General features: G+C 41.7%; 1 protein-coding gene across 2 annotated transcripts in view; it reads left to right on the top strand.

Annotated features, from left to right (window-relative positions):
- Positions 1 to 229: 229 nt before the first annotated feature.
- Positions 230 to 18,369, top strand: part of GLTPD2 (glycolipid transfer protein domain containing 2) — a 30,659-nt gene continuing 12,519 nt past the window's right edge. Inside the window, exons 1-3 of one of the 2 annotated variants that reach the window (XM_075343237.1) lie at positions 230 to 358; positions 5,006 to 5,088; positions 15,331 to 15,515. In XM_075343237.1, the coding sequence (XP_075199352.1) occupies positions 250 to 358; positions 5,006 to 5,088; positions 15,331 to 15,515 (377 nt within the window). In that variant the 5' untranslated portion in view covers positions 230 to 249. Of the gene's footprint in view, positions 359 to 5,002; positions 5,089 to 15,330; positions 15,516 to 18,369 lie in introns of both variants that reach the window. The other variant, XM_075343236.1, reaches the window with a different exon arrangement.

The following is an 18,369-nucleotide window of genomic DNA, read 5'->3' as shown; positions in this document are numbered from 1 at the left end:
AAAATAAAATCAGTGCATTAGAAATGACAGGTGCCAAAGTTCTTTCAGGGATTGAGGACACCTCCGTCACCAGTGCCCTTTTGTAGCTGATCCATCACTATTGCTGCCTGTGCTCCTGTGTAAACTGATATAAGGGGTGAAGGTTCATCTCTTATCAGTCTCAGTAGGATTGTGAAACTATGACCTGACCGCAGCAGAATCCGGATATTCCAATCATTGCAGTATGGACACTCCGCGTTGGAGGTGACTATGCCGTGTGAAGCCTTCGTGGACGACATGAGCTGCCGCAAGGTCTTCCGAATGCTTATCCCACTGACTGTGATATTCCTGTTTCTATACCTGGGCTCCGTAAAGCTTCGTAAGTAGTCAACAGACACCTAAATGATGGGGTTGGGCACGGCGTCTGCTAAGCAGTAGACCCATCACGAAGGAAATACAGTTAGGTCCAGAAATCTTTGGCCAGTGACACAATTTTCGCGAGTTGGGCTCTGCATGCCACCACATTGGATTTGAAATGAAACCTCTACAACAGAATTCAAGTGCAGATTGTAACGTTTAATTTGAAGGTTTGAACAAAAATATCTGATAGAAATTGTAGGAATTGTCACATTTCTTTACAAACACTCCACATTTTAGGAGGTCAAAAGTAATTGGACAAATAAACCAAACCCAAACAAAATATTTTTATTTTCAATATTTTGTTGCGAATCCTTTGGAGGCAATCACTGCCTTAAGTCTGGAACCCATGGACATCACCAAACGCTGGGTTTCCTCCTTCTTAATGCTTTGCCAGGCCTTTACAGCCGCAGCCTTCAGGTCTTGCTTGTTTGTGGGTCTTTCCGTCTTAAGTCTGGATTTGAGCAAGTGAAATGCATGCTCAATTGGGTTAAGATCTGGTGATTGACTTAGCCATTGCAGAATGTTCCACTTTTTTGCACTCATGAACTCCTGGGTAGCTTTGGCTGTATGCTTGGGGTCATTTTCCATCTGTACTATGAAGCGCCGTCCGATCAACTTTGCGGCATTTGGCTGAATCTGGGCTGAAAGTATATCCCGGTACACTTCAGAATTCATCCGGCTACTCTTGTCTGCTGTTATCTCATCAATAAACACAAGTGACCCAGTGCCATTGAAAGCCATGCATGCCCATGCCATCACGTTGCCTCCACCATGTTTTACAGAGGATGTGGTGTGCCTTGGATCATGTGCCGTTCCCTTTCTTCTCCAAACTTTTTTCTTCCCATCATTCTGGTACAGGTTGATCTTGGTCTCATCTGTCCATAGAATACTTTTGCAGAACTGAGCTGGCTTCATGAGGTGTTTTTCAGCAAATGTAACTCTGGCCTGTCTATTTTTGGAATTGATGAATGGTTTGCATCTAGATGTGAACCCTTTGTATTTACTTTCATGGAGTCTTCTCTTTACTGTTGACTTAGAGACAGATACACCTACTTCACTGAGAGTGTTCTGGACTTCAGTTTTATTGTGAACAGGTTCTTCTTCACCAAAGAAAGTATGCGGCGATCATCCACCACTGTTGTCATCCGTGGACGCCCAGGCCTTTTTGAGTTCCCAAGCTCACCAGTCAATTCCTTTTTTCTCAGAATGTACCCGACTGTTGATTTTGCTACTCCAAGCATGTCTGCTATCTCTCTGATGGATTTTTTCTTTTTTTTCAGCCTCAGGATGTTCTGCTTCACCTCAATTGAGAGTTCCTTAGACCGCATGTTGTCTGGTCACAGCAACAGCTTCCAAATGCAAAACCACACACCTGTAATCAACCCCAGACCTTTTAACTACTTCATTGATTACAGGTTAACGAGGGAGACGCCTTCAGAGTTAATTGCAGCCCTTAGAGTCCCTTGTCCAATTACTTTTGGTCCCTTGAAAAAGAGGAGGCTATGCATTACAGAGCTATGATTCCTAAACCCTTTCTCCGATTTGGATGTGAAAACTCTCATATTGCAGCTGGGAGTGTGCACTTTCAGCCCATATTATATATATATAATTGTATTTCTGAACATGTTTTTGTAAACAGCTAAAATAACAAAACTTATGTCACTGTCCAAATATTTCTGGACCTAACTGTATGTCTCCATCTAGTTTTAGACATTACATGGGACATTGCCACCCATATAAACCTGAAGTAAATCTTTGAGTATTTGATTGAGCTCAGCCTTTAAGATCGTCAAAAGTTTCTTCAACCAAACTTTTCATTGTGGGTAATTTTTCGATAACCCTTTTGAGAGTTTACCCAAAATTGGAAGAGACCTGAAGATACGTGGCAGAGCAGGACAGGTAGCGTAGGCCAGGGATGATCACTTGGCACAGTCCATATCAAGCACATAATGGTGGGTGACTTCTCTTGTCACGAGTGCGTCATGACCTGTGGGGTATCTAGAATGAGAAGGTCATGGCCTTTGGCTGATTGCACATCCTCCTTAGAGCCCAGTCGGTGATTATCATAAGTGGAGCAGAATTATTTCCTTTCTGTGCTGAAGGGGTTAAGAGTGCCTTTTTTCCTGCTGAAAATCCTTGTAGCTTTAAAGGGAAGGTGTCGCGGTTTTTTATTTTCGTATTAAAAAATAGTGATTATGAAATCAAGTATTTCTAATACAAAATGAAAATCGCAGCTTATTTAGTTTTTATTTAATTCTTATTTTACTGGAGGCACTGGGGTCTGCCATGCTGGATTTGATGTGTGTGTGTAACGACAGTAACTCATTCATTTATGGCAGCCCCTGTGCATAGAGAACAGTGGTCGGGATCCGACCCCATGCAGTACGTTACAGTGGGCGTCTGCTGTGACCTGGACGTGCCCCCTGGGCTGTCCAGATCACAGCAGAGGGAGGAGATCAGCGCCATTATTGTGGAGCTCACAGCGTATGCTGTTTGCTCCACTTTACCCATGTCAACCGCCGGGATGTGTGAGTATGGGCCGCCTCCCCTCCCCTCCCTATCCCTCCCCCTTTACCGTCTCAGATGACATCCCATCCCTCCATTCTCCCCAGCCCCCGCTCTGCCCGCTGCCTCAGCTCCCCCCGCTCTGCCCACTGCCGCAGCTCCCCCAGCTCTGCCCGCCGCTGCTGTGTGTGTGTGTGTGTGTGTGTGGCACAAGGTCCCCATCAGGGGTGATGTGTGTGTGTGTGTGTGTGTGTGGCACAAGGTCCCTATCAGGGGTGTGTGTGTGTGTGTGGCACAAGGTCCCCATCAGGGGTGATGTGTGTGTGTGTGTGTGTGTGTGTGGCACAAGGTCCCTATCAGGGGTGTGTGTGTGTGTGTGGCACAAGGTCCCCATCAGGGGTGATGTGTGTGTGTGTGTGTGGCACAAAGTCCCCATCAGGGGTGATGTCTGTGTGTGTGTGTGTGTGTGTGTGTGGCACAAGGTCCCTATCAGGGGTGTGTGTGTGTGTGTGGCACAAGGTCCCCATCAGGGGTGATGTGTGTGTGTGTGTGGCACAAAGTCCCCATCAGGGGTGATGTCTGTGTGTGTGTGTGTGTGTGTGTGGCACAAGGTCCCCATCAGGGGTGATGTCTGTGTGTGTGTGTGTGTGTGTGTGGCACAAGGTCCCTATCAGGGGTGATGTATGTGTGTGTGTGTGTGTGTGTGTGTGTGTGTGTATGGCACAAGGTCCCCATCAGGGGTGATGTGTGTGTGTGTGTGTGTGTGTGTGTGTGTGTGTGTGGCACAAGGTCTCCATCCGGGGTGATTGTGTGTGTGGCAAAAGGTCCCCATCGGGGGTGATGTGTGTGTGTGTGTGTGTGTGTGTGTGTGCGCGCCACTGCATGTGAGTACCTGTGTGTGTACCGATGATACTGTCTGCAGGGTTGTGTATCTAATCCTATCCTGTGTGATACTGTCTGCTGAGCTGTGTATCTAATCCTCTCCTGTGTGATACTGTCTGCAGAGCCGTGTATCTAATCCTATCCTGTGTGATACTCCTGCTGTCCTTGGTGACACTTTAGACATTTCTGGTCACCAGGAAAATGGCTGTGCATTGTGTCCCTACATGTCATTCTCTGTTATCTGTTGTAAACACTCAGATTAGGAGGGGGAGGCGTGCCACGACACACAGGAGAGCAGACTCCGCCCACTTTACTGCAGGCTGTAATGTGAGCTTTTTTTACAGTGGGATTTCTGTAGGATTTCAGCAGCAAAATATAAAAAAAAATTTAAAAAGTTTGATATTTTCCACTGTTAAACACTAGGGGCTCCCTCGAGCTTTGGAGTTCCTTTTGATGTTTTGCCCCGCTTGTTTGCCTCTTTGTCTCAGTACAATAGTAAGGTTGCTTTCACACATCCGGCTTGAGCTCTGCGGCTCAATCCGGCTGTGCAAGCTATGCAACGGCTGCGGTGAAAACACCGCATCCTTTGCATAAGTTTTTCCCATGCGGCCCGTCCGGTTTTTGCCGCTTGTGGCATTCTACTGAGCATGCGCAGTGGCAAAAAACGCATGCGGCGGCCGGATGCGGTTTTTGCCGCATCACGCCGCATCCGGCCGCCATAGGCATGCATTGAAAAATGCGCCGCATCGGCCGGGTGCGGCGCGATGCGTTTTTTTTTGCCGCACGAAAAAACGTACCAGGCAACGTTCCATCCGGCCGCCGCATTTGCTAAATCTGCCGCATGCGGCAAAAACCGGATGGAACGCAAGGCCATGTGGCACCATGCGGCACTAATTAAAGTCTATGTAGGAAAAACGCAACCGGCAGCAAAAAAAAACGGTTGTGATTTTCTTGCAAAGTGCCGGATTGTGCCGCATTGCAGAAACCGGAGGTGTGAAAGCAGCCTTAGACTGCTGGTAGAACGGTCTTGTCTGTAGACTGGAATTGATAGCTGGAAAGCTTCTAGTCTAAATATTTTTCTGCACAAGGGTTCTATATGACTTTATGGTCTCGTAGTGTATGCATGTGTCTATACAGTATGGAATAGGGACTATTTTTTAAAAAATATAGTGTTGTAAAGGAGAAAACTTGTTAAAAGATTTACCCTTGATTACAGCAGATCCAGCCCTCCACGAGTGCGTGAGAGATGGAAAACCCTGCGCTCATCTGGAGAATGGCGTCATCCCAAGACAAGACATGAAAGTAAGTGTATAGCTCACATGCACACACCGCGCAACCGCAAAGTCCTGGTTAAACAAGTGCTTCTCAATAAATTAATGCATATATTATATAGAGTCATTACACACAGATGCGGACCAGATGGCCAGGCCCCTTGGCTGAGAAACAGCCCCACAGCATGATGCTGCCACCACCATGCTTGACTGTAGGGATGGTATTCTTGGGGTCGTATGCAGTGCCATCCAGTCTCCAAACGTCACGTGTGTGGTTGGCACCAAAGATCTCGATCTTGGTCTCATCAGACCAGAGAACCTTGAACCAGTCTGTCTCAGAGTCTTCCAAGTGATCATGAGCAAACTGTAGACGAGCCTTGACATGACGCTTTGAAAGTAAAGGTACGTTACGGGCTCGTCTGGAACGGAGACCATTGCGGTGGAGTACGTTACTTATGGTATTGACTGAAACCAATGTCCCCACTGCCATGAGATCTTCCCGGATCTCCTTCCTTGTTGTCCTTGGGTTAGCCTTGACTCTTCGGACAAGCCTGGCCTCAGCACGGGTGGAAACTTTCAAAGGCTGTCCAGGCCATGGAAGGCTAACAGTAGTTCCATAAGCCTTCCACTTCCGGATGATGCTCCCAACAGTGGAGACAGGTAGGCTCAACTCCTTGGAAAGGGTTTTGTACTCCTTGCCAGCCTTGTGACCCTCCACGATCTTGTCTCTGATGGCCTTGGAATGCTCCTTTGTCTTTCCCATGTTGACCAAGTATGAGTGCTGTTCACAAGTTTGGGGAGGGTCTTAATTAGTCAGAAAAGGCTGGAAAAAGAGATAATTAATCCAAACATGTGAAGCTCATTGTTCTTTGTGCCTGAAATACTTCTTAATACTTTAGGGGAACCAAACAGAATTCTGGTGGTTTGAGGGGTTGAATAATAAATGACCCTCTGAATAAACTTTTCACAATTTAAAAAAAAAAAAAAGAAATAACATTCTTTTTTGCTGCATTTCACACTTCCAGGCTGATCTACAGTCCAAATGTCACAATGCCAAGTTATTCCGAATGTGTAAACCTACTAAATCTGCAGGGGGTTGAATAATACTTGTAGGCACTGTATATATTTTATAGAGTCATTACACACAGAGGGATCTATTCCTATATATTATATAGAATCATTACACACAGAGGGATCTATTCCTATATATTATATAGAGTCATTACACACAGCGGGATCTATTCCTATATATTACATAGAGTCATTACACACAGAGGGATCTATTCCTATATATTACATAGAGTCATTACACACAGAGGGATCTATTCCTATATATTACATAGAGTCATTACACACAGAGGTATCTATTCCTATATATTATATAGTCATTACACACAGAGGGATCTATTCCTTTATATTATATAGAGTCATTACACACAGAGGGATCTATTCCTATATATTATATAGAGGCATTACACACAGAGGCATCTATTCCTATATATTATATAGAGTCATTACACACAGATAGATCTATTCCTATATATTACATAGAGTCATTAAACACAGAGGGATCTATTCCTATATATTACATAGTCATTACACACAGAGGGATCTATTGCTATATATTATATAGAGTCATTACACACAGAGGGATCTATTCCTATATATTATATAGAGTATTTACACACAGAGGGATCTATTACTATATATTATATAGAGTCATTACACACAGAGGGACCTATTCCTTTATATTATATAAAGTAATTACACACAGAGGGATCTATTCCTATATATTATATAGAGTAATTACACACAGAGGGATCTATTCGTATATAATATATAGAGTCATTGCACACAGAGGAATCTATTCTTATATATTATATAGAGTCATTGCACACAGAGGAATCTATTCTTATATATTACATAGAGTCATTACACACAGAGGGATCTATTCCTATATATTATAAAGAGTCATTACACACAGAGGGATCTATTCCTTTATATTATATAGAGTAATTACACACAGAGGAATCTATTCCTATATATTATATAAAGTAATTACACACAGAGGGATCTATTCCTATATATTATATAGAGTACACACAGAGGGATATGTTCCTATATATTATATAAAGTCATTACACACAGAGGGATCTAATCCTATATATTATATAGAGTCATTACACACAGAGGGATCTATTCCTATATATTATATAGAGTCATTACACACAGAGGGATCTATTCCTATATATTATATAGAGGCATTACACACAGAGGCATCTATTCCTATATATTATATAGAGTCATTACACACAGAGAGATCTATTCCTATATATTACATAGAGTCATTACACACAGAGGGATCTATTCCTATATATTACATAGTCATTACACACAGAGGGATCTAATCCTATATATTATATAGAGTCGTTACACACAGAGGGATCTATTGCTATATATTATATAGAGTCATTACACACAGAGGGATCTATTCTTATATATTATATAGAGTCATTACACACAGAAGGATCTATTCCTATATATTATATAGAGTCCTTACACACAGAGGGATCTATTCCTATATATTATATAGAGTCATTACACACAGAGGGATCTATTACTATATATTATATAGAGTCATTACACACAGAGGGACCTATTCCTTTATATTATATAGAGTAATTACACACAGAGGGATCTATTCCTATATATTATATAGAGTCATTACACACAGAGGGATCTATTACTATATATTATATAGAGTCATTACACACAGAGGGACCTATTCCTTTATATTATATAGAGTAATTACACACAGAGGGATCTATTCCTATATATTATATAGAGTCATTACACACAGAGGGATCTATTACTATATATTATATAGAGTCATTACACACAGAGGGACCTATTCCTTTATATTATATAGAGTAATTACACACAGAGGGATCTATTCCTATATATTATATAGAGTAATTACACACAGAGGGATCTATTCGTATATAATATATAGAGTCATTGCACACAGAGGGATCTATTCCTATATATTATATAGAGTCATTACACACAGAGGGATCTATTACTATATATTATATAGAGTCATTACACACAGAGGGACCTATTCCTTTATATTATATAGAGTAATTACACACAGAGGGATCTATTCCTATATATTATATAGAGTAATTACACACAGAGGGATCTATTGCTATATATTATATAGAGTCATTACACACAGAGGGATCTATTCTTATATATTATATAGAGTCATTATACACAGAAGGATCTATTCCTATATATTATAAAGAGTCATTACACACAGAGGGATCTATTCCTTGATATTATATAGAGTAATTACACACAGAGGGATCTATTCGTATATATTATATAGAGTCATTGCACACAGACGAATCTATTCTTATATATTATATAGAGTCATTACACACAGAGGGATCTATTCCTATATATTATATAGAGTCATTACACACAGAGGGATCTATTCCTATATATTATATAGAGTCATTACACACAGAGGGATCTATTCCTATATATTATATAGAATTATTACACACAGAGGGATCTATTCCTATATATTATATAGAGTCATTACACACAGCGGGATCTATTCCTATATATTACATAGAGTCATTACACACAGAGGGATCTATTCCTATATATTATAAAGAGTCATTACACACAGAGGGATCTATTCCTATATATTACATAGAGTCATTACACACAGAGGTATCTATTCCTATATATTATATAGTCATTACACACAGAGGGATCTATTCCTATATATTATATAGAGTCATTACACACAGAGGGATCTATTTCACGTGTCCATTTCTGGTAATGTTGATGATTATGGTTTACAGCCAATGAAAACCCAATAGTCATTATCTCGGAAAATTAGAATAATTACCATAAAACATTTGCAAAGGCTTCCTAAGCATTTAAAATGGTCCCCTGGCCTGGTTCAGTAGGCTACACAATCATGGGGAAGACTGCTGACAGGTGTTCAGAAGGCAGTCATTGACACACTCCACAAGGAGGGTAAGCCACAAAAGGTCATTAGTAAAGAAGCTGGCTGTTCACAGAGTGCTGTATGCAAGCATATTAATGGAAAGTTGAGTGGAAGGAAAAAGTGTGGTAGAAAAAGGTGCAAAAACAACCGGGATAACCGCAGCCTTGATAGGATTGTTAAGAAACATTTTGTGGGAAGATTCACAAGGAGTGGACGCAGCTGGAGTCAGTGCTTCAAGAGCCACCACACACAGATATATCCAGGAGATGGCCTACAAGTGTCGCATTCCTTGTGTCACCGCTCATGACCAATAGACAACGCCAGAAGCCTCTTACCTGGGCCAAGGAGAAAATGAAAAGGACTGTTCTCAGTGTCCAAGGTGTTGTTTTCAGATGAAAGTAAGTTTTGCATTTCATTTGGAATTCGCGGTCCCAGAGTCTGGAGGAAGAGTGGAGAGACCACAATCCAAGCTGCTGAAGTCTAGTGTGAAGTCTCCACAATCAGTGATGGTTTGGGGAGCCATGTCATCTGCTGGTGTAGAAACACTGTGTTTTATCAAGACCAAGGTCAGCGCAGCCGTCTACCAGGACATTGTACCGCACTTCATGCTTCCCTCTGCCGACAAGCTCTTTAGAGATGGAAATGTCATTTTCCAGTAGGACTTGGCCCCTGTCCACACTGCCAAAAGTACCAATACCTGGTTTACTAACCACAGTATCACTGGGCTTGATTGGCAGCAAACTCACCTGACCTAAACCCCATAGAGAATCTATGAGAGACACCAGATCAACAATGCAGACGAGCCTGACCTAAACCCCATAGAGAATCTATGAGAAACACCAGAGCCAACAATGCAGACGAGCTGAAGGCGGCTATCAAAGCCACCTGGGCTTCCATAACACCTCAGTAGTGCAACAGGCTGATCGCCTCCATGCCACATTGCTGCATTGATGGAGTAATTCATGCAAAAGGAACCACGGCCAAGTATTGAGGCATTTACAGTACAGACTGTTCACATTTGTCCTGTGGTGTGGTCTCCATCATGGGGAAATAAGCATCATCACCATATTTTCCTGGATGATGGGAGATGCTGGTCTTGGAAGAGGTTTAGATCCCATTATTTATGACCGTGTTCTCCGGTATAATTGTCAGTGAGCCCCCTCCATCGGTGAGAAGCCCCCACACATGAATGGTCTCAGGAGGCTTTATGGTTGACTGACACTAGACTCATGGTAGAGCTAACATGTTCTTCTTCGAACAGTCTTAATTAGAGAAAACAACCTTACCCCATCCGCTGCAGCACAATCCCAATACTTGATGTAGCACGTCACTCTGTCTGTGAAATCTTTCTTTGACATACTTGCTTCTTTGTCCTTCTTGACCCCAGGTCAGCCTCTAAAATCACTGGCTTCACTGTGCGAGCAGATGCACCGACACCTGCCTGCTACTATTCCTGAGCAAGCTCTGCACTTGGTGTGAACTAATCATGTAGCTTAAATTCAAAAAGTCAGCAGGATTGTGAGGCCCCACTGTCTGTAGTGAAATGAAGATCAATCAAACTTTCACCCTTCTGCTCCACAAGAGGACATGGACATACTGCACTTTTTTGGGCGCTCTGAAGCCGTCTTCACTTTTCACATCAATTGAACCTTTCTCTTTGAAGTTCCTGATGGTCCAATAAAATGTGGATTTATGGGAAATCTTACAAGCAGCAATGTCCTTGCCTGTAAAGCCTTTTAGATCTAATGTAGTGAGGACTGCTTGTGTTTCCCTGGAAGTAGCCATAATTAAAAGACGAAGACAATAATATCAAGCACCAGCCCACTTTCATCTTATATAACCTGGGCATATTCTGTATATCATTATATATGTACAGCTGGTATAACCCGGGCATCTTCTGTATATAATTATATATGTACAGCTGGTATAACCTGGGCATCTTCTGTATATAATTATATATGTACAGCTGGTATAACCTGGGCATCTCCTGTATATAATTATATATGTACAGTTGGTATAACCTGGGCATCTCCTGTATATAATTATATATGTACAGCTGGTGTAACCTGGGCATCTCCTGTATATAATTATATATGTATAGCCGGTATAACCTGGGCATATCCTGTATATAATTATATATGTACAGCTGGTATATTCTGGGCATCTCCTGTATATAATTATATATGTACAGCCGGTATAACCTGGGCATATCCTGTATATAATTATATATGTACAGCTGGTATAACCCGGGCATCTTCTGTATATAATTATATATGTACAGCTGGTATAACCCGGGCATCTCCTGTATATAATTATATATGTACAGTTGGTATAACCTGGGCATATCCTGTATATAATTATATATGTACAGCTGGTATAACCTGGGCATCTCCTGTATATAATTATATATGTACAGCCGGTATAACCTGGACATCTCCTGTATATAATTATATATGTACAGCTGGTATAACCTGGGCATCTCCTGTATATAATTATATATGTACAGCCGGTATAACCTGGGCATCTCCTGTATATAATTATATATGTACAGCTGGTATAACCTGGGCATCTCCTGTATATAATTATATATGTACAGCCGGTATAACCTGAGCATCTCCTGTATATAATTATATATGTACAGCCGGTATAACCTGGGCATCTCCTGGATATAATTATATATGTACAGCCGGTATAACCTGGGCATCTCCTGTATATAATTATATATGTACAGCCGGTATAACCTGGGTATCTCCTGTATATAATTATATATGTACAGCCGGTATAACCTGGGCATCTCCTGTATATAATTATATATGTACAGCTGGTATAACCTGGGCATCTCCTGTATATAATTATATATGTACAGCTGGTATAACCTGAGCATCTCCTGTATATAATTATATATGTACAGCTGGTATAACCTGGGCATCTCCTGTATATAATTATATATGTACAGCTGGTATAACCTGGGCATCTCCTGTATATAATTATATATGTACAACCGGTATAACCTGGGCATCTCCTGTATATAATTATATATGTACAGCTGGTATAACCTGGGCATCTCCTGTATATAATTATATATGTACAGCTGGTATAACCTGGACATCTCCTGTATATAATTATATATGTACAGCTGGTATAACCTGGGCATCTCCTGTATATAATTATATATGTACAGCCGGTATAACCTGGGCATCTCCTGTATATAATTATATATGTACAGCTGGTATAACCTGGGCATCTCCTGTATATAATTATATATGTACAGCTGGTATAACCTGGGCATCTCCTGTATATAATTATATATGTACAGCTGGTATAACCTGGGCATCTCCTGTATATAATTATATATGTACAGCCGGTATAACCTGAGCATCTCCTGTATATAATTATATATGTACAGCCGGTATAACCTGGGCATCTCCTGGATATAATTATATATGTACAGCTGGTATAACCTGGGCATCTCCTGTATATAATTATATATGTACAGCCGGTATAACCTGGGTATCTCCTGTATATAATTATATATGTACAGCCGGTATAACCTGGGCATCTCCTGTATATAATTATATATGTACAGCTGGTATAACCTGGGCATCTCCTGTATATAATTATATATGTACAGCTGGTATAACATGAGCATCTCCTGTATATAATTATATATGTACAGCTGGTATAACCTGGGCATCTCCTGTATATAATTATATATGTACAGCTGGTATAACCTGGGCATCTCCTGTATATAATTATATATGTACAGCCGGTATAACCTGGGCATCTCCTGTATATAATTATATATGTACAGCTGGTATAACCTGGGCATCTCCTGTATATAATTATATATGTACAGCCGGTATAACCCGGGCATCACCTGTATATAATTATATAGGTACAGCCGGTATAACCTGGGCATCTCCTGTATATAATTATATATGTACAGCTGGTATAACCTGGGCATCTCCTGTATATAATTATATATGTACAGCTGGTATAACCTGGGCATCTCCTGTATATAATTATATATGTACAGCCGGTATAACCCGGGCATCGCCTGTATATAATTATATATGTACAGCCGGTATAACCTGGACATCTCCTGTATATAATTATATATGTACAGCCGGTATAACCTGGACATCTCCTGTATATAATTATATATGTACAGCTGGTATAACCTGGACATCTTCTGTATATAATTATATATGTACAGCCGGTATAGCCTGGGCATCTCCTGTATATAATTATATATGTACAGCCGGTATAACCTGGGTATCTCCTGTATATAATTATATATGTACAGCTGGTATAACCTGGGCATCTCCTGTATATAATTATATATGCACAGCTGGTATAACCTGGACATCTCCTGTATATAATTATATATGTACAGCCGGTATAACCCGGGCATCACCTGTATATAATTATATAGGTACAGCTGGTATAACCTGGACATCTCCTGTATATAATTATATATGTACAGCCGGTATAACCCGGGCATCACCTGTATATAATTATATAGGTACAGCTGGTATAACCTGGGCATCTCCTGTATATAATTATATATGTACAGCCGGTATAACCTGGGCATCTCCTGTATATAATTATATATGTACAGCCGGTATAACCTGGGCATCTCCTGTATATAATTATATATGTACAGCCGGTATAACCTGGGCATCTCCTGTATATAATTATATATGTACAGCCGGTATAACCTGGGCATCTCCTGTATATAATTATATATGTACAGCCGGTATAACCTGGGTATCTCCTGTATATAATTATATATGTACAGCCGTTATAACCCGGGCATCTCCTGTATATAATTATATATGTACAGCCGGTATAACCTGGGTATCTCCTGTATATAATTATATATGTACAGCTGGTATAACCTGGGCATCTCCTGTATATAATTATATATGTACAGCCGGTATAACCTGGGTATCTCCTGTATATAATTATATATGTACAGCTGCTATAACCTGGGTATTATCTATATATAATTATATATGTACAGCCGGTATAACCTGGGCATCTCCTGTATATAATTATATATGTACAGCCGGTATAACCTGGGCATCTCCTGTATATAATTATATATGTATAGCTGGTATAACCTGGGCATCTCCTGTATATAATTATATATGCACAGCTGGTATAACCTGGGCATCTCCTGTATATAATTATATATGTACAGCTGGTATAACCTGGGCATCGCCTGTATATAATTATATATGTACAGCCGGTATAACCTGGACATCTCCTGTATATACAGTAATTATATATGCACAGCCGGTATAACCTGGACATCTCCTGTATATAATTATATATGTACAGTTGGTATAACCTGGGTATCTCCTGTATATAATTATATATGTACAGCTGGTATAACCCGGGCATCTCCTGTATATAATTATATATGTACAGTTGGTATAACCTGGGTATCTCCTGTATATAATTATATATGTACAGCCGGTATAACCTGGGCATCTCCTGTATATAATTATATATGTACAGCCGGTATAACCTGGGCATCTCCTGTATATAATTATATATGTACAGCCGGTATAACCTGGGCATCTCCTGTATATAATTATATATGTACAGCCGGTATAACCTGGGCATCTCCTGTATATAATTATATATGTACAGCTGGTATAACCTGGGCATCTCCTGTATATAATTATATATGCACAGCTGGTATAACCTGGGCATCTCCTGTATATAATTATATATGTACAGCTGGTATAACCTGGGCATCTCCTGTATATAATTATATATGTACAGCCGGTATAACCTGGGCATCTCCTGTATATAATTATATATGTACAGCCGGTATAACCTGGGCATCTCCTGTATATAATTATATATGTACAGCCGGTATAACCTGGGCATCTCCTGTATATAATTATATATGTACAGCTGGTATAACCCGGGCATCTCCTGTATATAATTATATATGTACAGCCGGTATAACCTGGGCATCCCCTGTATATAATTATATATGTACAGCCGGTATAACCTGGGCATCTCCTGTATATAATTATATATGTACAGCTGCTATAACCTGGGCATCTCCTGTATATAATTATATATGTACAGCCGGTATAACCTGGGTATCTCCTGTATATAATTATACATGTACAGCCGGTATAACCTGGGCATCTCCTGTATGTAATTATACATGTTCATGGACACAGTGATATGGATTATTCATTATGTGTTCTCTCCTGACAGGCAGGGGGCGCTGGCTCCCTGAAGGATGATGCCACGTACCTGGAGGTGGTTGAGAGTTCACTAAAAAATTGCAAAGGGAAGAATTTTCAAATCGGAAAAATGCTGCAATCATTTCACTCCTGCGCAACTATCGACCAAGAGATTCTGCTGGAGCATTACATAGAAGCATGGAGGGAGCTGATCAAGTGAGTTCACTTCACCCTCCTGCCTTTAGATACTTCTCCTGCTGTAAGTATTGAACACGACGCCAATTTTCTAAGTAAATCTATTTCTAAAGCTGCTATTGACATGAATTTCTCACCAGATGTTGGTAACAACCCATTCAATCCCCACAGGCAAAGAAATCAAACCATAGATGTCCATAATTTTAGTGATGTCCATAAATGACACAGAGAAAAAGTATTAAACACATGAAGAAAGAGAGATTCAAAAAGACATGTGAAGTCATGAAAATAGATGAAATCTATCAGTAATTAGAAAGCAATCTGGCCCCCTAATGAAAAAGAGCTGGTTTAACTGATGGCCTATAAAAAGGTGTCTCATTATTAAGGTTCCACACAAGAAACATCTTATGATGGGTAAAACCAGTGAGCTGTCTCAAGACCTTCGCAAACCTTATTGTTGTAAAGTACTGCAGGCTCCAAGGAGGACACTAAGGCTCCAGTGGGTCATAAACTGGAAGTGGAAGGAACATAATTAACTATAAACCAGCCACAAACAGGTGTTCCTGGCAAGATTTCAGACAGAGGAGTGAAAATAATTATCGTAGGAGTTGTCGAAGAGCCAAATACACCTGTGCAGAGCTACAGAAAGACCTGGAATCAGCAAGTACAACTGTTTCAAAGAAAACTATAAGTAATGCACTTCCCCTCCATGGCCTGTATGCACGCTCCTGTATGCACACTCCTGTATGCACGCTCCTGTATGCACGCTCCTGTGTGCACGCTCCTGTATGCACGCTCCTGTATGCACGCTCCTGCATGCACGCTCCTGCATACATGCTCCTGCATGCACGCTTCTGTATGCACGCTCCTGTGTGCACACTCACCTCGCAGGACTCCACTGCTGAAAAAAAAGCAGGTTCAAGAGCGTTTACAGTTTACTCAACAAGATTTAGACAAGTCTGTGAAACACTGGGTGAATATAGTCTGGTTAGAGGAGACCAAAATTGAACTCTTTGGAGGCCATAATGCACACGGTTTGGAGGCCAAAAGGCAAATTATCCCAAATGCACCAACAACAGTGAAGTGTGGAGGCGGGAACATCATGGTGTGGGTCTGTTTGTCAGCAGACAGCACTGACAAACTTCATATGACTGAAGGAAGGATGAATGGACAAATGTACCGAGGCAATCTTGATAAAAATCCGCTGCCAGGATGAGGAAAATGAAACGAGGGTGGAGATTTCAGAAAGACAATGATAAGGAAACTCTCAAATGGTTTACAAGAAAGAAAATAAACCTGCTAGAATGGCCGAGCCGATCACCAGAGCTGAACCCAATAGAGAATGTCTGGAAGAAACTAAAGCTCAGAGCTCATAGAAGGAGCCGGGACCTGCAGGATGTGAGGAGTGTGTGTGGAAGAATGGGCCAAAATCCCACCTGAGCAATGCAGGCGACTAGTGTCTCCATACAGGATGTGAAGAGTGTGTGCAGAAGAATGGGCCAGAATCCACCTGAGCAATGCAGGTGACTAGTGTCTCCATACAGGATGTGAGGAGTGTGTGCGGAAGAATGGGCCAAAATCCACCTGAGCAATGCAGACGACTAGTGTCTCCATACAGGATGTGAGGAGTGTGTGTGGAAGAATGGGCCAGAATCCACCTGAGCAATGCAGGTGACTAGTGTCTCCATACAGGATGTGAGGAGTGTGTGCGGAAGAATGGGCCAAAATCCACCTGAGCAATGCAGGCGACTAGTGTCTCCATACAGGATGTGAGGAGTGTGTGCGGAAGAATGGGCCAGAATCCACCTGAGCAATGCAGGTGACTAGTGTCTCCATACAGGATGTGAGGAGTGTGTGCGGAAGAATGGGCCAAAATCCACCTGAGCAATGCACGTGACTAGTGTCTCCATACAGGATGTGAGGAGTGTGTGCGGAAGACTGGACCAAAATCCACCTGAGCAATGCAGGCAACTAGTGTCTCCATACAGGATGTGAGGAGTGTGTGCGGAAGAATGGGCCAAAATCCACCTGAGCAATGCAGATGACTGGTGTCTCCATACAGGATGTGAGGAGTGTGTGCGGAAGAATGGGCCAAAATCCACCTGAGCAATGCAGGTGACTAGTGTCTCCATACAGGATGTGAGGAGTGTGTGCGGAAGAATGGACCAAAACCCACCTGAGCAATGCAGGCGACTAGTGTCTCCATACAGGATGTGAGGAGTGTGTGCGGAAGAATGGACCAAAACCCACCTGAGCAATGCAGGTGACTAGTGTCTCCATACAGGATGTGAGGAGTCTGTGCGGAAGAATGGGCCAGAATCCACCTGAGCAATGCAGGTGACTAGTGTCTCCATACAGGATGTGAGGAATGTGTGCGGAAGAATGGACCAAAATCCACCTGAGCAATGCAGGCGACTAGTGTCTCCATACAGGATGTGAGGAGTGTGTGCAGAAGAATGGACCAAAATCCACCTGAGCAATGCAGGCGACTAGTGTCTCCATACAGGATGTGAGGAGTGTGTGCGGAAGAATGGACCAAAATCCACCTGAGCAATGCAGGCGACTAGTGTCTCCATACAGGATGTGAGGAGTGTGTGCGGAAGAATGGACCAAAATCCACCTGAGCAATGCAGGTGACTAGTGTCTCCATACAGGATGTGAGGAGTGTGTGCGGAAGAATGGACCAAAATCCACCTGAGCAATGCAGGTGACTAGTGTCTCCATACAGGATGTGAGGAGTGTGTGCGGAAGAATGGCCAAAACCCACCTGAGCAATGCAGGCGACTAGTGTCTCCATACAGGATGTGAGGAGTGTGTGTGGAAGAATGGACCAAAATCCACCTGAGCAATGCAGGTGACTAGTGTCTCCATACAG

This window comes from Anomaloglossus baeobatrachus, chromosome 4, assembly GCF_048569485.1.
Source record: "Anomaloglossus baeobatrachus isolate aAnoBae1 chromosome 4, aAnoBae1.hap1, whole genome shotgun sequence".
NCBI classification, from domain to species: Eukaryota; Metazoa; Chordata; class Amphibia; order Anura; family Aromobatidae; genus Anomaloglossus; species Anomaloglossus baeobatrachus.
The sequence above is the reverse complement of the archived record's forward strand: the minus strand, read 5'-3'. Positions and strand labels throughout refer to the sequence as shown.